Source organism: Trachinotus anak, unplaced genomic scaffold, assembly GCF_046630095.1.
Source record: "Trachinotus anak isolate AG129_WGS33_773 ecotype Australia unplaced genomic scaffold, CSIRO_AGI_Tana_v1 ptg000016l, whole genome shotgun sequence".
NCBI classification, from domain to species: Eukaryota; Metazoa; Chordata; class Actinopteri; order Carangiformes; family Carangidae; genus Trachinotus; species Trachinotus anak.
This window is the reverse complement of record NW_027273867.1, coordinates 22,485,278-22,506,934: the sequence shown is the minus strand read 5'-3', so window position 1 is coordinate 22,506,934 and position 21,657 is coordinate 22,485,278. Positions and strand designations below refer to the sequence as shown.

The following is a 21,657-nucleotide window of genomic DNA, read 5'->3' as shown; positions in this document are numbered from 1 at the left end:
CTAGGAGATGAATGATGATGTTATTAAGGAGCAGTTACAGCAGGTGGAGATTCACTGAACTTCACATTTACAGAGCAGGAAACCACAACGTCCACTTATAGCTCAGTCTGCTGATACAGAACAGTCAGATATTTAAGTTTAATTATTCTTAGCTCCCTGATTTTTGTTTCAATAGTTACATTTAATCAATCAGTTAACTGATGCAATACAGAACATTTCTGCACCACAACCGTTTTTATTATACATCATTTGCTATTTGTGAAATTTTCATCATTAATACATCTAACCTGATATTTAGATATTTCAGTTCAGAGCATAGAGAGGTCAAATACCAGATCACATAAAATACAACATAATTCTGTTTATGAGACGATGGGATTTAGATGAAATGAATAGAAATGATAAATAATTCAGTTGTGAGTATCAGATGGTTCTTTGTCACCTGCTGAATCCAGTAATTTTCTGACTCAGTTACAGTAAACTGATAAATGAATCCTGTCTTTACTTTTTGCTTTTACTTTTCTGTCTCTTATCTCCTTTCAGGTCACTTTTCTCTCTCATCCTCCTGCGACAGTAAAACCACCCTGACACTGTCTCTGAGATTTACACTGTTTGTGAAGAACAAGAAACCGAAGCTTATTTCACTTTTACAATCTGGATAAAAACTCTGATTTCTGAAGTCAAATTTGGAAATGTTTCTGTTGTTTTGCTCCTATTTATTTTTTTGTGAGCAGTTAAGACAATAGCAAGAAAAAACAGTGCAACCATGACGGGGATGGTCATGACCTGCCAAGATCCACACATTAGAGCTGGATGTGTCTCCATCCATGAACTGACACGACGCTTCACTAAGGATCCACTGGACGACCTATGATAGAGAAGGAGGCAGAGAGAGGAAAGAAGAGGGAGGTGTGAGGACAAACAGGTGTGAAGGACAGGAAGACATTTATAGACACATGACAGGGAGGAGAGTGTCTGAGGAGAGATCCTGCTCCTGAGCTCCAGCTGAAATTATCTCCAGTAAAACCTTTAATGACTTTAAATATTTGGGATGTGCTGATAACCTCGTCAGGGTCACATGATGAACTGGAGGTGGGGCACGTGCACTGGTTTAAAACTAAACTGACTATAAAAGATACGATTGTATATGAATATGTCTCAGCTGAACTGGATGGCAGGATCTAACAGCACCACCACAGAGGTCGATAATGAAGAGAAGCAGGACAGATGCTCTGCTGAGTTCCTGCTCGGCTCTGTCGCTGTGCTTCCTCTCCAGGGCTGCAGGTGACGAGGAGGCCAATCAGCAGCGGGGACACACCTGTGCCCGGTGTATGTACATGCAAACAGCCAGAGCAGCAGCAGCAGTCAGTGCTGGGCAGATCTGCTCACCACACATTGTGCTGCAGGTTGAGTTTTTCTTGGTTTTCACAGCACGATTTCTCCCATCTACCTTTTGTGTCTTTTTTTTGTAAATAAATGTGTTTTGATGTGATATCCCCGTGTATCTACCATTGTCTTGTTGCAGTGTAAGAGCTGTGCTGTAACAAGGCTAAATAACAGAAACTCTCCTCTGTATAATACAACACAGTTCAACAGCAGCACAAACTCCATCCTCCAAAATGATCATACAGTTGAATCAACACCTTGAACACAATTTTAATAAAAACTGAACATTACAACCTTCATGAAGTGTGTGTTCTGATAAACATGTTTCCAGTGAGATCTTACTGTGTTGTCAGTAACACAATAATCCTCTCTGAGTGTAGGGGCCACAGTGAGATGACTCTCCACCTTTGTCTCATGTCCTGTGTATAATAAAGACCTAAAAACTATTAGTGATGTCAGTGAAAGCTTCACATATTAATTACAAAATGAGCAAAGAGAGGAGAAAAGATTCTGCAGACTTTCTGAAATGAACTGTGAACACGTCATCACTTGTTGCCTGATTACTCACAACAGATCCATTTGTTGATTTAGGTTTGACTATGGATGTAAAAAGGGGTGGGGGGGGGGCCTGAACACTACAGTCTGTTCGGGCTCGTCCCTGTGAGATCTCAGTTTAACTCCATAACAACTGTCATTAATCTGATCATCACCGTACATTCTAGCTCTACTGTGTGTGGTGAAAATATTCAAAATGAAGTATGCACAGTTGGCGTATATATATATTTATATATATATATATATATATATATATATATATATATATATATGTGTGGCCAAAATACGTTTTTTTCTCCTGGCCCCGCCCACAGCAGTGCATCACTCATCTTCTGTGCAGGTTCTCCTGCCAATCTGAATCTCCTGCAGGTAAAACATTGACTATTAATAATAACACATAGATTAACTCAAACTATCACTTTAAATTGTATCATAATTAGCGTCTTGTGTAGCGTCTCATAAGTAGTCTTTTGTGAGGTCACAGTGACCTTGACCTTTGACCCCCAAAATCTAATCAGTTCATCCTTGAGTAAAATACAATATTTGTACCACATTTGAAGAATTTCCCTCAGGTTGTTACAGAGATATTGTGTTCATGAGAATGGAAGAGATGGATGGACAACCCAAAAACATAATGCCTCTGGACTCTGGTGCTAATCAGCAGTTCTGCCTAAAACAAAAGAATTTAACATTCATTTATTGAAGCCAACACAAGAATAAATTTAAGTATCGCTGTTCAATTTCTAAATGTTTAAGAAACTGAGAAAAAGTCCCTCATCCTAGAAACTAAAGGAAATATTTTCTCTGTGTCCTGAGAAGCTTAAAACATCCCACAATCTTTTAACAATCTCAGCAAACTTAAATTGTATGTTTAAAACACATCAAATAATGGAAGCAATATATTGTTGATCAATTAAAAAACTCCACAATTATTTCTGCTTTGGCCTGAATAGAATAAAAAAAATCTTTAACTTTTATCCATTTTAAAGAAATATACAAGCAGAATATTTACACAACTGGAAAATAAATTTGTACTGTTGTTTATGTTTTGTGTATGTGTGTCTAGGGATGGGTGACACTGATAACACCCATCATTACATTTAATTGTCATTATTATCAAGATAATAATTCATCACAGTGACGCAAAACTCCATCCATCCTGCTGAGAGTTTCAGGGGACCAGAGTCAAACCATTTACACTGATGCCTTCAGGTAATATTGAGAAGGTTGTAGTTGTAAGCAAATAATGAGGAAACTCAAAAAGACTTTATTGAAAAGCAAACAAAAGTACAAAAGGAGTGAAACAGCAGTGCAACTTCATTTAATGTTCATTCATATAGAACCCTAGACAAAGAGTAAGTTATAGCATCGCTGTTAAATTTCTTGTTAACTTCATGTTCACAAAGCTGAGACAAAAAGTCCCTCGTCCCTAAACACAAAGAGGAAAATCAGTGTGCTAACAAAAACAGGGACAAATTTCTTCTGCTGTGTCCTGAATAGACAAAATATCTTTAACTCTCTTATCCCTGCTTTTTGTTTTTCTGGTATTATCAATAACTCAAAGTGCTTTACAATGTGAGCCACATCCACTCATTCACTCACACAGTCATACAGCGCTTCCATCTACACATAGAGCACCTCCACCATTCACACATACACACTGATGGAACAGCCATCAGAGGCAATTTGGGTTCAGTCCCTTGCCCAAGGACACTACGACATGCAGACTGGAGGAGCTGGGGATCAAACCACCAACTGATTCTGCCCATTTTAAAGAAATATACAAGCAGAATATTTACACAACTGGAAAGTAAATTTGAGCTGTTGCTTATGTTTTGTGTATGTGTGTCTAGGGATGGTGACGTTGACACCACCTGTCATTGCATATGTAATGTTACATCATGTATATCATGAAGTATATTTCCTGGAAACTAAACTAAGAGACAACTTAAAGCTGCAGCAGTAACCAGATGGAAACGTGTCTAATTATCAAGATAATAATTCACCTCAGTGATGAAAAACTCCATCCATCCACTTCCTGTCCTGCTGAGTCTCAGGTGACTGGAGTCAAAACATTTACATCGACACCTACAGGAAATTTAGAGTCTCTGTTTTACACTGAATGTTTTAGGATGTTGATAATTGATTTGCAGTATTGTCCTCAGAGATCCAAATAGAAACAGAAAACTCTACTGATTTATTTTTGTTATCTGAAGGTAACGTCATCAAGTCACCAGACCCCAGGAGTATGTATGTGGAGAGGGGACTGTATGTACAGTATGTGGATGTGTGTGTGTGTGTGTGTGTGTATATATATGTATATTTAAATTTGTATTATCAATATTGACTTAAGCTGAAAACCCCAACACCAGAAATATGAAACTGTGAATATGGTGGATTTGTTTTAGATGAACACAGGAATCTTTAAATTAATTGTCTGTGAATGAACAATGCTGTGATATTTTCATTAATTTAAATATCCTGTTTTATTTTATTTCTCTAAATAATAATTTAATTTACTAATATTTAAGCAAATATTTTATCAGAGGAAATCCTACTTTTTTTTATTTTAAACTAAGTGATCAAATTATTTAATGTCACCATTTATTTTTGAGATTTGTCAATTCATTTTTCAATGTGTCAACATTAGATTTGGATGATGAATAATCAATAAATTCCCAGTTCACAGAGGAGAAGGTGGTGACACTGTTTCCTGATCCAGTGCAGAATGAACCTAAAGAGACACAAAGAGAAACATGATGTGAAATTATCATAATGTTTGAAGAGTTCAGTTCCACAAAGACACAGATTCATTTACAGCATCATCTAAACCACATAAAATATCTATGATTCAGTTACTTCAGGTTTAATTAACATTTTATATTGTTTTAATTTGGTTCAACATTTCAATTCATTTGTGTCACTGTTTTTCTAAAGGTCAATATCTAACACTTTATTTTTCCTGTTGATGTGAAGGTTTCTGAGAATAATCTTCATATATAACAACTTATATATTTAACTGTATAAAACATCTATGTGGGAAACTAATTTCAAGTCAAAGATTTTCTCCACATCTACAGGTGTCAGATGTTTCAGGTTCTTTTGCACAAAGTTTAAAGCAGCTTTGTTTAACATCTGAAGTAACTCACTGTGTTCATGGTGGTGAGTTTGTCGTTCAGGCTTTTGGATTCAGCTCCTCCATGACCTCTGGGTTGTTCACAGCTGTGAGGTCAGAAACACACTGTTAGCCCACATCCTCCTCTGAACTGACTGTTTTACCAACAGCTGAACTGCAGGAAACAGTCCTGAGAACTTCTTCAACACAAAATACTAAAACCATTTTAATACATGTGAGATCACAGAAAATACAACACAATATATTTTACTTACGTGATGGAGGACGCTTGGCTGAAATGAAAGAAAATACAAATATTTCAGTTGTTACTGTTGAAAATACCTGAACTTTTTTCAGAGATGATCTCCTCTTCTATTCACTCAAACTGACACAGGAATCTCTTCTGCCTTGTGTTTAGATCTTAGTTTATTTCTGTTCCTATAACCACTCCCTTACACCATCATGTTATAGTCATATTTAATGAAACTGTGGCTCTAAACCTGGGAACTGAAGTTTGTTTCACTATGAAATCTGGATAAAGCATCAACTCAAAGTCTAAAATCAACAGTGAAAACAGAGTCAGTGTCTCTGTTTTGGTCTCTCACCACTCTTCTTTCTGTAGATGAACAATCCAACACCACCGATGATGACGACAAGAATGACGACTGCAGCGATGATGATGGCGATCAGAGGAGTCGACGTCTCTGTTGAGCAAAAAACAACAAACCAATCACAACCTGAACAGATGAAGCAGGTCAGAGGAGAAGAAAATCATTTACCAACCAGACTCTAATCTGTACTATCACAGTTTAGTCTGTACACAGACACCATATGTTTCTTTATCCTGTTGTTAATTTTGGTTTTCATACTTGTCTGTAAACAGTTACTTTATCTATATTTATTTATATATTATCCTTGTTTAGCTTTGTTGTCTTACTGTTTGTTCTTGTCACTGTGTGTAAGAACAGTGAGACCTTTTGAACTGTGGCCAATAAACTTGAGTCTGACAGATTTATTGATTGATACAAATATTCATCCAGTTATTAAATAATTTCATCTACTCATTTTTTAAACCTGACAAATTTCAGTTAAAACAGTGGCTATAATCTCTAGATTGAGGTAACTGTTAATGTTATATTACCTACACCTAAAAAAAAATTCAAACAAAAAAATAATTTAATTTAAAAATTAAAATTGTATGTGTTAATAGCTGCAGAAACCTAGATTTATATTTTACAATGATTTCAGTACTAAAATTAATTTATACAGGTGGTAAATTTCAATATGTAAAGTGAAGGGAAAAAAAATCATGTGTAACTGTTGACATTGTTCTTTTATGAATCAAAGGTAAGTGAACAGTCAACAAGTCAACAAGCAGTACAAAAAAATGTGGTGAACACACTTTAAACCTTTGACTCCTGACTTTAAAAGATAACTTTAAATTTTTCCCAGATTTGTCAGAGTCACATGATGATACTAGAGTAGGTCACGTGTGTTGGTTTAATACTGATCCAGCCTTAAAATTATATGTAAAAACTGGTTAAAAGAAACTGATCAAGAAACACCATCAGGAGAGAACTTTCCATCCTACACATAAGAATACATGAACTGCAGGACTATTATTGTTAATTAAAAGTGTGTTTTCCACCTTCATCACTTCTGATTCAAGTCTTACCGTTGCTCCTGATCACTGCTTTGTCCAGTTTGGTGATGATCTCCTCCTTCACACCAGAGAGCAGAAACACACACTCGTACCTCCCCCAGTCTTCAGGTTTGACTGATGAAAGGTCCAGATCAACACTCATCTGGAAGCTTCCATCATGGTTGGGGAGGATCTCTCCTTGGTCCACGTCCTCATGAAGATCCTCTCCATCTTTCCTCCAGAGCATCAGAGCTCTGTCAGGGTAGAAACCTGTAGCGTGGCAGCTGACTGGAGAGGAGGGAGACTTCTGGAGGAGAGACACTGAGGGAAGCTCTGGAGAGAGAGAGAAAAACAGCTTATAGTGTATTATAATTTACTGCATACTAATATTACCATTCCTGTTTGATGTTATGTGCTTTGAAGGTCTTAACATATTTTAATATATATGACAAATGTAATTAAGAAAAAAAGGGAGTGGGTTGAGAGGAAAGAAACATAAAGGAGGAGGAAGTAAGAGACAGATTAGAAAGCAGTGAAGAGAAAGAAAGGAGACACTGAGGAAGACAAATGGGACATTAAAGAAGATTAAACAGAAATAATAGTGGAGATAAATATGTAAGACAGAGTGACAGAGGGAAAAAAGAAAATGAGAGAAAAAGAAATGTGTACACACTTAGAGACAGCAGAGCTCTGTATGTTGGCTCATGTTTATTATTACTGTTGGTTAGAAACAGAGGAAACATGAAGATTGTTGTTGATGAAACTACATCAGGTCATGTGATTCTACCTGTTTTCATCAGAGAGCTCCTCCCATAGTTCACGTACTTCTTCAGCCAGTCAACACACTCCTGGGTGAGATAATGCTTTTCATAATCAACTTTGCTACGATCCCACTTGTGTTTGGTGATGACAGCCTGTTGTTTTGGAGCGATCCATGTCTGTGTCTTCAGGTCAAATGTTACAAAGTCTTCTCCATCATAACCAAACTGTTCATAACCTTTAACCTCTTTAGTCTCATCATCCCACTCACAGCCGTACATCCTCTGGTAAATGTGGACACCTGAGACAGAGACAGATTGTTGTAAACAGAGAAGATCTCAGCACAGTCAGTTATTAACAGTTGATTTCACATCTTTACCACAGACACACACTGATCTACACACTAACACACTTACAGCCAGTCATCATCTGAACAGTGCGTACTGTTTAGAGACAGAGAAGCAGAGGCTGCTGGGAAACGGAGTCAGATCCTCAAACAGTCCACATCCTCTCTTTACCAGCTCCCGGTGTGGGTTCGGGAGGCAGACCCCCTCTCTATGTCCTGACCCATCCCTTAGTTATGCTGCTACAGAGCTAGACTGCTGGGGGATTCCCATGATGCACTGGGCTCTCGCTCTCTCTCTCTCTCTCTCAGCAGGATCCAGATCCACCACTACTCATCACTACTATTAACCACTGTTATCTGTCATTATTATTGATAACACCATTACCTATACCTCCCCCTTTTCTCCTCCTAAACCCAACCGGTCGAGGCAGACCCCCCCAACCTGAGCCCGGTTCAGTTGGAGGTTTCTTCCTGTTAAAAGGGAGTTTTTCCTCCCCCCTGTCGCCAAGCGCTGCTCTTTGTGGGAACTGTTGGGTTTTTCTCTTTAACAAAATGAGGTCTTGACCTGACCCTGAAAAGTGCCTCAAGATAATGCATATTATGATTTTGCGCTATACAAATAAAATTGAATTGCATTGAATTGAACCACAGAGACTCACTGATCCACAGAGACCAACACACAGTTTGTCTACACTGCTGAAGGTGGTGTGGCTTCATGTGAACTGCAGGAGCAGACACTGAGGTGGAGTCCTGACCAGCAGATACAGATTAAACCTGATCCTGGACTGAACCTGACTCTGAACCTCTGCAGCCAGTGGATCAGTCCAACAACATCCTCTTCCTGAGAGAAACTACGGACCAGACTGTCCTCAGCTTCTTCTAGAAGCTTCCACTGAAGCAGAGTTTCAGTCCAGGATGAGTCAGTAGCCTCCACCTGCTCAGCCTGGACACTGAGTCCTGTTCAGCTGTGTGTTACTGCAACTGGTCACAGTGAGGCAGAGACCAGCAGGACCAGTATGGAGACTGGGAGACAGTCTGTGTCCTGATTGGTCCATTCATCTGTCAATCATTCAATACAACCAACAGCTGTTTTTACCTGCAGATATTGATGATGCTGGAATGAACCAACACACTGTGGTCAGGTAATGTAATCTAATGTAATCTAATCTAACCTAGTTTAATCTAATCTAATCTAGTCTAATCTTAAACTTTTTTGGTTTATAAAAGACTTCATTTGAGTATTGAAAATGTTGATGATTAATTTTCTGTTTATTAAATAATCAATTAATTACCTACTTTTTCATGCAGTATATAAATGTATAATGGCACAAACACTGTGGTTAAGTAAAGTTAATCTAATCTAATGTGTGATTCTACTGTATATTAATTATCTGGTGAACACACTGTGCTCAGTGCAGTAAAGTAAATCTAATCTAATCTGTTGTTCTACTTTATATTTCATGTATTTAGGGCTCAAACTAATGATTCTTGTCGCTATTAATTATGTAAATTGTCTTGTGAATGTTGGGATTGTCATTAGTTAGATAACAGGTGTCACATATTTCACCTGTACTGTGTCAGAGGGACCTGCAGCCTCCTCTGTGCTGCTCATGGCAGCAACACACAACCTCCTCATGTAAAATCAGTTTGTCTTCACGTGGGTTTTATTTTATCTGAGCGTTCAGAGACACCAACACTAACAGACGTTCACGTGTGGATCAGAATCATCAGTCACATGGAGAAGGTGAGTGCACGACTGGAAACTATGATGATGGTGAGTAACACTGATACAGTGATTTGTGTTGTGGCTCAGCTTTGTTTTAAAACACTTGTTCAACAGTAAATGTAACTAACAGACACAATCATTACTGTGTTTGTTCTTTTTTTTCATTTAAAAAGATGGACGATGCCACAACAAACTGCAGGTTTTCACTCACTTCTACCAGCTGTTATTCTGTCAGATCTGTCATTTCACAACAGGTTTTATGTTATTCATTTTATTTTTAAATTATTTTTGTTGGCCTCTTTCCTGAAGGATCACTTATAATTATAATAACTAACTATCCTTAGAGGTACTCAAGCTAAAAAAGGAATCTCTCACTCTCTCGCTCATTCCACTCTCCCTCCATCTCTCTCTGTCTCTGTAGGTCAGGATGATGATTTTCTTTCTGAATAACACTGAGACCGAGCCACAAGGAATCAATGGACCTGTGTTTTTTTTAAAGTAAATAATAAATTCAATAAATAATAGTTATAGTAAAAAATGTGATATTTCATGAAATTTTTAAGATTTTAAGTACTTGGCTAATAATGTGTTAAATAATGAGATGCTATATTGAATTGTAAAGTTTAGTTTTCAACACAATAACTTTCAAAGTAGCAGAACACAGCACATAATGTGTTCATATTACATGTTTACACATCTTTGTTTTCACCTTCCTGACAGTTTCTGGGTTAATATCATGGTCACAGTGGTGACCGTGTTTCACAGTTTACACAAGTGTTTACCACTGATTGACTGTGGAGACCCCTGCTGTTTGTGTGGCAGGGTCCTTTTTATTTTGCAGCACTGTCATCAGTGTTTTCTGGAGGCACCTGGGCCCCGTGTTCTGCAGCCTATAAAATCAAGGTCCTATCTCTCACTCTCTCTCTCCTCCTCCTCACCGATGGTGATGTGACCAGCCTCAGTTGTTTTTGTTCCTCTTTGTTTATTTCATGCACTCCACAACACTCATACACATCCACACTTTCCACTCGCATATTGTGCACTTCACACTGACTTTACTGACAGCCACACTCCATGATTTGTGATTGTTTGTTAAGAATATATTTTCATTGACTTCTGTTAAATAAATTACCTTCTGCCTCCTTGTCATGGCTGTAAGAGCCAGGCTGTGACACGACCAACAGTTTGAGTTTTAACACATCTTGTCTAGTTCATTATGACACATACACATATGAAAACACAAAATAAATTAATCTAATGTACTTCTGTAGAATGGACACACCAAGGTCAGAGCAGAAGTTAATCTAATTTAATCTTAGTTCTTCTACATATTTAGGACTAAAACTAATCATACTTGTCATTGTTTATCATGCAATGTGAATTTATCAATTAATTGTTTACACAGTAATATGTAAAAAAGAAAAAATCATGAAAAATGCAGAGAGTGTACGGTGAAATCTTCAAATCGCTTTTGTCCAGCAGATTTCCATATGTGAAAAATTGGAACCAGCAAATGTTTGACATTTTGCTTGATCAAAGACATTAGTGATTATTATCAAAGTTAATTTTCTGTTCATCAATTAATTTAACCATTTGTTTTTTATGTTGTTACTATAATTTTATGGCCTAGGCACACTACATTCAAGTAATTTTAATCTATTTATTATATGGATAAACAACCTGTGGTCAGTAGAGTTGTACTGTTAAACCTTTTAAACCTGTGATTGGACTGTGATCATCCTGTCAGTCAGTTTTAATATGTTTTAACAAACCTGTGTCATGTTAACAGTCCTGCTCCAAGGTTTAATAAAGCAGCCAGTAATGTTCTGTGTTATAAAACTGTTGTGATAAACAGAATTTCCACAATGAAATTATTATGAACCAACTCACTGTGAGAAGTTCAGGAGAGTTGTTCTGATCTGATCTACTGGAAATTAAATGCAGCATCCAGTCCTCTGACTGATGAGTGATGTGTTTTATTCAAGTGTATGAATGAAAAAATGTTTCATAACAAACAACTGAATCGGTGTCAATAACATACAGTTGAGTTTTGTGAAACTGTGAAGTACTTTATTCTATGTAAGATGAAAGAAATGAAAGATTTTACATAAATATATCCAGAGAACTCAGTTACAGAAAACTAACAACCAACTTTCCCCCTTTTCAAATCAAAACAGATTGAAGTGGATTCAGTTCTCAAATCTCTTACTATGAGATTTTTAACCCATTATAAAAAATATTTTAAAAAACCACTGTGAACAAATAAAATGCTTTCCTCATATGGATGTGGCTATCACTTCTTTATTTTATAATTGATATTACTTTATTTAAGGCTACTTCTATACTGCAGTGTGAAATGTGTTATAAACATGATCTGCTTCAAAAATAAACTAGTAAAAAATAAATGTTCAATAAAAACTTAAATGGAGTTGGACCTTACAGTAGAAATTAAAATAAAGCAGCAGTAGAAAGATAAACAGATTGTTGTTTCTGTGTGTGTGTGTGTGTGTGTGTGTGTGTGTGTGAGTGTGTGTGTGTGTGTGAGTGTGTGTGTATGAGAGAGAGAGAGAGTGCAACTGTGTGGTGTACACAATATTAATGTTACAAACATTTCTAAATTATTTTCTAATATCTGTGAACTACTCACCTCCAGTCTGGTTGAAGCGATTCTTTGCAGTTTCAATGTTCCCTCTGAAGGTCTGCTCATCACCAATGGAGGCCTGAGTCTGTGTCTCCCAGTACTCAGGTCCTTCATTCTTGGCCATCCAGTCCTGCTTGGGAATCACTTTCTTGATATTACTGTCATAGTAATCCATCTGTTGCCCATCTAACACTCCCAGACTGACAAACTCTGGGAAATTTGGTATCCCTGATGATGCCGTGTAGAAGTACTTCAGCGAATGTGTCACTGTGGCAAAAAAAAAAATTCAGTGTCACTGTTTTGAAAAGCAGGTTTCACTGAGGGAGTCAGCGAACTCCAACACAAACCTGCTGCAATATTAAGACAAACTGAGCAAAGCTGAGGAAAATAATGAGACAGTCCTGTAATTATACAAAAGACTTTAAAATCTGTAGTCATGACCTAATGGCTCAAATACAGATGAAAGGCTCACTATTTAAACAGAACTTCACTGTGGTCCTGGGAATTGTGGTTTCCAACTATTTACATTGAGTTTTTTAACAAGTAAACATTTAAGATAAATACATCTTTTTTACCCATTATTGTTTAATCCATTTTATAATCTATTATGTACATGAGTTAATAGATAGGATCCTACTTAATACATTTTCCATATGTGATACAGATAACAGAAAATTACATCATGAACTAATTTCAACCATATCGCCCAACTCCACCGCTCTTCTTACTAGTTACTCCTTTATATTCCTGTCATTCAGTCCAAAAGTCAAAAACAAACAACAACCAACAGTTACTGCTGTTTTTCCCTTTTTAGGTCATCAGTGATATTAACGCTGTTTAATTCAAGGTAATCTCTTCATATTCATGTGCCACTCTTCATATGGGCCAATGTTAGTTAGTGGAGCATTTCTCATGAATCCATGGATCTTAAAAATAAATATTTAGCCTAGTCATTGATTTGAGCTGTAGGTTATTTAGCTCCTTAAAGCATAGAGTGAATCACTAACTCAGCACCTTGTGGCATAAACGCACTTGTTGGTTATTAAAGGACACAGGATTAAAAAACATGTAGCTGTGTAATAAACTCTGAGGATAAAAATACAATGGATGGTTACATAATTAGGAAAGTAAAATAAAAGTAAGTCTATCTTAATTATTCTATATAAACGTATAGTCTACGTATGTAAACAAGAAAAAGTCTGACTGTTTATTTCTGCTTTAAGGAGACACATCGACAGCAGATTATCTTTGATCAGTTACAGTTATTAAACGTTTTCATTAATCTTACCTGCAGATGCAGCGTGACACAGGAACAGCAACAAAATAACCTTCCTCATTTTGATTTGACAAAGAACCCAGGAAAGAAAATTAAAATCAGTAGATTTTAACTTCGCCCCGATCAGCGTCCATTATTCCCACAGACAGCGCCTCAGTGAGAGCGACAGGAGCAGCAGCTTGATTCTGACCAATAGGAATTCAGAACTAGTTCCGCGTCATAAGTAACCAGGTGAAATTAAAGAAATGAGGTTGGTAATGGAAACCGAAACTTACAGAGCAGACTGACAATGAACTGTTAACAGGGGATAAACAGCAAACACACAAGAAACAAAATAATCATATATATGGTTTAAATGCGACTTAAGCACATTATTGTAGTTTTTCTAAACACAACACAACCGTATTCTCTATTTACTCCTTATCAACTTCATTTTTATAGTGTAACATGGTGAGTTTCTACACACGAGACAGAATACTTCACAACAGAAACACATCTGAATAAAAATAATAGAGACAAACTGAAGATACAGACACAAACTGCAGGCACCAAGGTACCAAGAAATCCAGGGGATTAAGTTGACAAATGAAACTGCAGATGTTTCATGTTACAACTGGACAAACCTTTTCACATCAAGGACCCCTGACACAAATCAGATCATGGGCCCCCAGGAACCCCCTCAAGGATCCCTGGGGGTCCCCAGACCAATGCTTTAATGTGCTTTAATGAGCTTACATTTTATAAGAACATCATATATTTTTTAAATAAAATCTTAGCAACAAGGGTGGTCAACTAGTGTAGTGAAAAAAGTAAAGTGAAGCACATAGAGAAATAACATGGAAATACTTAAATCAAGTATCTCAAAATTAAACTTAAGAACAGTATTTGAGTAACAATATTTAATTTTAGTCTCTGTACAGGGGCAGGACAGACGCTAGAGCTGATCTATAGGAGAAGCCACCTCTGACCCTTCTTCACTGCTTGGGAAATGAAGGTTAAATGGAGTGGATTCACATTTACACAGCACTTTTCTAGTCTTTTCAACCATTCAAAGCACTTTACAAGTCACATTCACCATTCACACACACACACACACACACACACGCACACTAAAGGCAGACATGCCATGCAAGGCACTTTCCTGCCATCAGGAGCGACTTGGAGTTCAGTGTTTTGCCCATGGACACTTCGGCACACAGGCAGGAGGAGCCGGGAATAGAACCAACAACCCAGATCAGCAGACGACCCGCTCACCACCTGAACCACAGCTACACAATATCCTCAGTGTTCAACATCATCAGTGTCCAGAACACCACCAACACCACCCAAATAGTGTGTTTAACCCCAGATTAAAGAAGTTATTTTAAAGCAGATTAGTTGGAGTTGGAGCTGGTGAAGGAAAGGGAAGAAATAATAAACACAAAACATCACAAAACAGAACTGGACAATATGATGAGAACTCTTGGGAAGGACGTCAAATCAAAATTAAACAACAGACTAAATATATCTCAGACTGTGTTGGACAGTGACCATCATCAGTTTCTTCTCCAGGTTTTCATTTAAACTAAAGAGCAAAGTCAACAGAGGAAATCTGGGTGAGTATGTGAGCGATGTCACTTGTTGTTTTGTTTCCTCCTCATCTTGTTGTGAAGTGGAACTGAAAGCTGCAGACCTGGCTATAGGGTGTGAAGCTTCTTGTGTCTGAATTACAACTTTGTGTCACGTTCTCCTGCTTGAAGAGTGAGAACGTATTTTGTCTGCAGATGTAATGTTACAGAACAACAACAGTAACTGAGCTTTGACTGTCCAGAGGATTTCTCTACGTCGAGGCTCTGCAGCACAAAGCACCGTGCGGTTTTATAAAGTTTCTAAACTGGTCTGCACACTGTGCCACACCCACACAAACACATGCTGCCACTCACAGTTACTCTGCCACACCTCACCCTCTGAAAACACCAGCGTGCGGCCATTTTGTGAGTTCCTTTGTTGTTATGAAATGGCTGATATACGAACACCTGAGCTGATAAACGCTTCAGGGCGAACTGGCTGTCAATGGTGATGCCTAACACACAAATCTCATTATTTGATCCTGCAGGACTTTAGAGTAGAAGATTCACCATGTCACGTGTCTTACAGTAATAATGTGTTGATTTGGTGTTTTCATTTTTTTATAAACACAAATCAAACTCTCACAGTGACAATAATTTAATAATTAAAGACATGAGTCCTCCTGAACCTGCACAGAACACAACTTAAATGAACTCCTTCGTCTCTCCGTCAAGCCTCCAGATCAACAGACTGAACCTGGTCTGAACCTGTGGATAAGCTCAGTTTCCTTCAGTAACAGTGTTAGAGCTCCACCACCAGGGAGAAGCTGCACACCCCTGCTTCTGAGAAGTCACATGATGAGTCTCTTAGCTTTCGTTTGTCTGTGCATGACACACAGTCCTGGCATGATGTGCACATTTTGGCGCTCAGTGCAGGAAGAAAGAGCGGGTTATGGTTGTTGTCCTTCTTGTTTTACCACATTCCTCCAGTGACCAGGAAAATAGTTTCTGCACATTCACAAACACAGACATGATCAGAAACGAATATTAGTTAAAATACAGTGAAAGATCCAAAATAAAGTGCGTACAATTGAGATATTGCACCATATAAAGGAAAATATGTGGCAAATATATGATAAATATGAAGTTGTACTAATCATGAGAACAATATTTGCATATTAAAAATACATAAAATCATGTGACAATAGCTGAAGTGAACACGAGGATCATTAACTTGATGTGTTGTATTTGGTTTACAGCAATAAAAAGCTGTGGCTGGAGTGATGGTAACTTATCTTGTTAAGATCAAATCAAAAGTTAAATGTGTGTGTATTTGTCCAGGACCTTGTTATTTCTGTTTCCTTGTCCTCATCTGACCTCTGTTCTCACAGACTGAGTTCCCTTCCTGAACAGTTGCAGCCTCACATGTCCACTTGTTTTTCAGTACAATCTCCATTTTCTGGATTAAAGGGGTCAAGCTGTAAATAAACCAGGCGAGCACACACTCAGACCAACAGGAGTCTGGGTCAAAACTCAATTGCAAGACATTTGTTTGCAGCGGAGGAGAGAAGAAGGAAGCAAAGGAAGGACACATGAAGGTGGTGGGTCATGTCCGGACCTGGTGGGTTATTGCCTGTCAGAGGGCGCCATCTACCTGCAGACCGGTGTGTTCAGAGTAGTTCAGGCAGTGTTTGCTGTCAAGTTCCAGTTCAGGGTTTGGTTTCAGTTTCCTCCATCCATCATTATCTACCCCGCTTATCTGGAGGGGGGGGGGCAATCCCAGCTGACACTGGGTGAGGGCGGGGTACACCTGGACAGGTAATTTTCATTTTCAAATTTAATTCTTATGACTTTACTTTACTATTGATATCGCTTACACATTGATTTCTGCTGTGGCTTTATTTTGAAATTATTGCCGGAATTGGTATTTTATTTTGGTAAACTTGACTCGCTGTACGTGAAAGTGAAACTACCTTCACCCCGGATTTACAGAGGGGAAAACCACGATCTTAACTCGCTTTAGTCCGTGTGTTCACAGCAAAGAAGAGTGACTGACAACTGAGAGGACACAAATAATCATGACGAACATTTCTGCAGTTTATAAACTGTCCCTGGTTGTTGTTACCTGCTTCATCCAAGGTAGGCTCACCTGTCGATATGTTCTGGCGAAATACTCTAAAAACAAAAACACTTCTATACATAGATCAACAGATTGTCTAACGTTATATTCCGAACATGGTAGCTTGTTCTCCTGTGAAAAGTAAACCAAACTCCATGAAAAAACAGGCATAGCTAATGTTAATTTGCATGTAGTTGGTTGCAGTATAGTTATAGAATATTAAATAAGATGTTTTATACATATACAGGAGTCATAGATAATTTCGGCATAACCCAGGTATAGCAAAACAGCTGCCTACTGTAATTTAGGGATGAAATTGTGCAAAAACAACTGAGCTGTAGCTTCCAGTTTCAGGCCATTAAAATATAGCAATATGTGAGTCTTTGGACGCCATGCATATGCCGAATTTAGCATAACACGCAGTCACGTTGTTTGACATCTTAATCAAATTCTTAGGCCAATGTAAGGTTTCTTTTAAAGTTTTAAAATGTTGCTATATTTCTGAATGGAGTTTGGTGTGAAGCGCTTAGCGCAGCTCTGCACCCCGCCCCCTCCTGACCAAGACTGTCACTAAACCCAAGCCTCAACGAGGTTCGTGCAGTAAAAGATATAGAGACAACAAAATGGGAAAATAGGCCTGATTTCCAAGAATATACTACACTCTGTTTTGTCAGGCATCAAAAGCAGGAGAATTAAGTGAAAGCAAAACTCTGAAGGGTGGAAACACTTGAGAGAAACAGGCCACAACAATCAGGGTTTTACTTTTATTTTTAACTGCCAGAGTTCAATATGTTACACTCAATGGTAGTCAGGATTTACTCCTATATTTTGTATTTCCTGTGTAACTACATGCCTTATTTAATGTAACTATAGTAGATTAGTCTTTATATTATTATGATTCATTGAACAATAATATCAGTATATGTAATGTTTTTAAATTAATTGTCAGTTTCTTGTGAAATCTGTTGTCTGAAGCCTGCAGCAGCAGCTGTCCGGTGTTGGACTGCTGGTTTGTGCAGGAGAAGGCGGGTCGAGGAGGAGGTTTAACTGGAGCGACAACCCAGGAGAAATCCCTGCTGCACATCAGAACAGACGCAAACAGCCACAGTGCCGAGTCCCAGCGGGCTCCATCCGACATCAGCCCTGACAGGGTCTACTTTATCACAGGTTAGTTCAAAATGACACACTGAACAGGATGAGTATCAGCACATTTATCCAGATGTGTATTGAGCTTTTAATATCTGAGGTATATTTTTGCATTAATGAGCTGTGTGTATCTACGGTGAGTGTTAGCAGTCACAGTTGAAGGTAAATTATAAGACTCCACAGATATAAATGCTGTCAGTCAGTGAAGTTATTATTATATATGAACATAGTTGCACGTCTGTTTTTTGTCTTTTAGAGCAGGTTTGACATTTATCTCTCCACCATCTCCCTCTTTAGATTAAGCAACAATTCTCCTGTCAAATTCTCTTTTTTTACAAACAGTGTAAACAAAACGAGGATCTGTGAAGTGTGTGTCCATGCACCATGGTAGAGTATACATGTTACCCCTCTGACTCCTCTGTCCTCAGACCCAGGGGCCACTCTCTGCCACCGCTCTCTCAGCCCTCCCCGAGGCTCCATCAAGAAGCCCCAGTGTGAGATCAACCCCTTCCTGCCGCAGCCCTCCACCCTCAAATGGGTCGCTCCACTCACAGACTCTGCCTTCAGCCCCATATACCTACAAGCTGATTGGCTGTCAGCTGCGCTACACGGGACCAACAAAGAGCTGGTCATTTCGAGTATAATGCGAGCTCCCACGGCGACCAGAGAGCACAATGGTGATGATGATGATGGTGAAAAACTGAAAAACTTTATCTCAGCTCAGTTGTATTTGGTAGTTTGACTCTCTCTCTGCTCACTGTCTGTTTCCTCAGTGATCCTGAGCGTCACCAGTAAAACCGTCTCGGTGAAGGCCAGACTCGGGAAGCCGGTGCTGCTGGACTGTGGATTCTGGGTCGACCCCTCTTCACCTCTGTCTGGGTCGGGTTTTGCGGTCGAGTGGCGCTACCAGTTCAGAGGTGAAGGACGACTTGTTTTTGCTTACGACGGCAAGACTGACCGGGTGGCTGATACACAGGAGGAAGGGGCCACACTGGACTTTGAGGGTTTGCATCAGAAAGGAAATGCATCCCTGATCCTGGAGGAGGCTAAAGTGCGTCACTCCGGGACGTATATCTGTACAGTGTATCTGCCGAACATTCTGTCTCAGGTGGTGTTGGAGCTTGAGATTGTAGGTGAGGGAAAAAAAATCTGAGTTTTTGAAGCATTTTATTTCTCAAATCTGGTCCATGTTTGCATTAATATACAGTAAAATAGGCAGTAAACTGAAAAAGTACTGAGAATAAAAGTAAAATAATTAACTTTCCACTCTTTCCTCCTTTTATGCAGAGCCTCCATCCCTCTCCATCCACCCCTCCCCTCTACCCCTCGCTGTTCCCGGCCAGACTCTGACCGTCCAGTGTGAAGCGTCCGGCTTTGCCCCCCTCTCCCTGGAGCTGAGCTGGGAGTTTAAAGGCACCGATGGGAAGTCCAGGCCCCTGGAACCAGGCAGCGTAACGGGCCACAGGCAGGCCTGGGACGGCACCTACAGCCAGAGCGCCCGGCTGGAGCTCGACACCTCTAAAGTGGACCTGGGCAGAGGCGGAGAGCTCACCTGTGTGGCTGTCCACCCTGGAGGCACACGACGGGCCAGCACCACCCTCAGTGTCATCGGTAACGTGGACAAGTGTGGTTGTTAGTTTAAGACATGGGTAGGGTACGAAATTAGAGCAAAGATCCAGCCAAAGTTATGTTTAGGAGGTTGGTTATGGATGTTGAAGGTTAAATAAATGATTTTTTATCAAGACTGACGATAAAGATGCACATCAGACAGGTGGGGATCCATTAAAAGTTGAATTCTTTCTTTTTTTCTCCTCAGGGTTCAGTACTCCCTCCATTGAGGACTCAATGGCAATGGTCGGCGTGGCGCTAGTGCTTTACGGTCTCATCAAGCTTGTCTCCTGGACCTTTACCAGCTCAGGTATCAAAACATACAACAACAATTAACCAGAAAAAATCCTCATTCTTCATATACTGACAGTAATAATAATTATTCATGTAGTTTTTAAATAATTCAGTTACCATTTGAATACAGTTAAATAAAAACATACTCAAATTCAAATTTGAAAAATATTAAATAAAATGCATTGGACACTGTATACTATTAAAATAAAATTACAATAAGATATGTTAATACAATATCCATTTGTTTCTTTCCCTGTTTCTAGGCTCAGATGAGACTGATAAGGTGACTTTTTCAAATACTGCAACATTTATGAATCTGAATGTGAATTTACCTAAACGTTCTATTTGTCCACTTCTGTTTGATCACCTCGGAGCTGCTCTGTGGTGTTTTGCACGTCTCCTCTCAATAACAACTTTCCACGTTGTCCTCTTACAGAAAGAGAAGTAAAGAAGAACAAGGTCAGCTGATGTGGAGGTGTGATGCTGAGCCACCGAACCCTCCTGTTTCGTTCTCTTACACTGAAGTTTCAGGACTGTTCTCCTGTACATCCAACACTTATGTTGAGTTTAGTGTTGAATCTGAATTAATTTTTAGAGGTTTTTCCTACAGATTTGGTTGAACGCTTGCTTGAGTTCACACTCATTCATCTGTTGTTTTTTGCTATTTTGCGCAGCTAGTAATAATAGGCAGGAATTGGGCACCAGGGAGATTTTTTCTTTTTCTTTAATGTGATGTGTTGACAAAACGTATCGGCCTCCCACTGTTTGTTTACTGTATTTTTTTCACAAACACTGGAAAAGCCTTAAGAAGTTAATGGAATTATGCTCCCCTGTGCTTACAATCCAAAATATATCACCACTGAAGGACAAGAGCTCTGTGTGTGTGTGTGTGTGTGTGTGTGTGTGTGTGTCTGCGCGTGTGCGTGTATGTCTGCGTGTGTGAATGTGTGTGAATCCTATTTCTGTAAATATGTGACAAATAATTAATGTATATTCTGAAACTTTTCATCTGTGCATCATGCCGGTATGGTCATCACATGTTGCTCATTTTTATTTTGTGTTGTGTGTGTGTGTGTGTGTGTGTGTGTGTGTGTGTTGTCCTCACTAGTAGGAATGATGCTTTATCCATTACTAAAACTGAAGTGACACTCTGGGCTGATTCAAAGATAAAACTTGTGTAAAAATGGGAAGATAATGGTACAAACCGATGCTATGATTCAAAAAATTCAAAATTTTTGTTAGACTTTTAAAATGATATTGAAAATTGATAATTAAAGTCTGCATTCTGGATGCAATAAAACCATTTCTTAAACACACTGTCTCTTGTTTCTTCTTTCTTCTAAATCTACCTCCTCTCAACACACTGGTGTGTAAAAGTAACCTGAAAATGTCTCATGGTGTCTAAATGTATGTTATGTATCTTATGACAAACTAATGTAATGCCAGTGGTGTGTATGTGTGTGTGTGTGTGTGTGTGTGTGTGTATTTATTTATTTA

At 38.7% G+C, this 21,657-nt stretch overlaps 2 protein-coding genes and 1 long non-coding RNA gene across 5 annotated transcripts; 2 read left to right on the top strand and 1 right to left on the bottom strand.

Annotated features, from left to right (window-relative positions):
* Window positions 1–4,140: 4,140 nt before the first annotated feature.
* LOC139634632 (uncharacterized) lies at window positions 4,141–4,435 on the top strand. The gene is made up of 2 exons (XR_011694002.1): window positions 4,141–4,258; window positions 4,295–4,435. It is a non-coding gene; the product is annotated as an uncharacterized lncRNA (long non-coding RNA).
* On the bottom strand, window positions 4,228–13,629 carry LOC139634628 (major histocompatibility complex class I-related gene protein). Of its 2 annotated transcripts, none has more exons than XM_071501211.1 (8): window positions 13,459–13,629; window positions 12,177–12,437; window positions 7,486–7,758; window positions 6,732–7,031; window positions 5,662–5,760; window positions 5,332–5,349; window positions 5,091–5,163; window positions 4,228–4,675 (listed from the first exon to the last, which is right to left on the bottom strand). In XM_071501211.1, the coding sequence occupies exons 1-7, from the start codon at window positions 13,505–13,507 to the stop codon at window positions 5,117–5,119; spliced, it is 1,047 nt and encodes a 348-aa protein (XP_071357312.1). In that variant the 5' UTR covers window positions 13,508–13,629; the 3' UTR covers window positions 4,228–4,675; window positions 5,091–5,116. The 2 variants fall into 2 exon arrangements, 1 of the variants encoding a protein (XP_071357312.1); XR_011694001.1 differs by having other exon boundaries at window positions 4,592–4,985; window positions 5,020–5,163.
* A 3,295-nt stretch (window positions 13,630–16,924) lies between these two features.
* On the top strand, window positions 16,925–21,474 carry tapbp.1 (TAP binding protein (tapasin), tandem duplicate 1). 2 transcript variants are annotated; one of them, XM_071501207.1, is made up of 8 exons: window positions 16,927–17,132; window positions 18,088–18,279; window positions 18,687–18,935; window positions 19,032–19,391; window positions 19,546–19,869; window positions 20,075–20,176; window positions 20,424–20,443; window positions 20,597–21,474. In XM_071501207.1, the coding sequence occupies exons 1-8, from the start codon at window positions 17,072–17,074 to the stop codon at window positions 20,606–20,608; spliced, it is 1,320 nt and encodes a 439-aa protein (XP_071357308.1). In that variant the 5' UTR covers window positions 16,927–17,071; the 3' UTR covers window positions 20,609–21,474. The 2 variants fall into 2 exon arrangements, with proteins under 2 accessions (XP_071357309.1, XP_071357308.1); XM_071501208.1 differs by lacking the exon at window positions 20,424–20,443 and having other exon boundaries at window positions 16,925–17,132; window positions 20,075–20,171; window positions 20,572–21,474.
* Window positions 21,475–21,657: the final 183 nt, after the last annotated feature.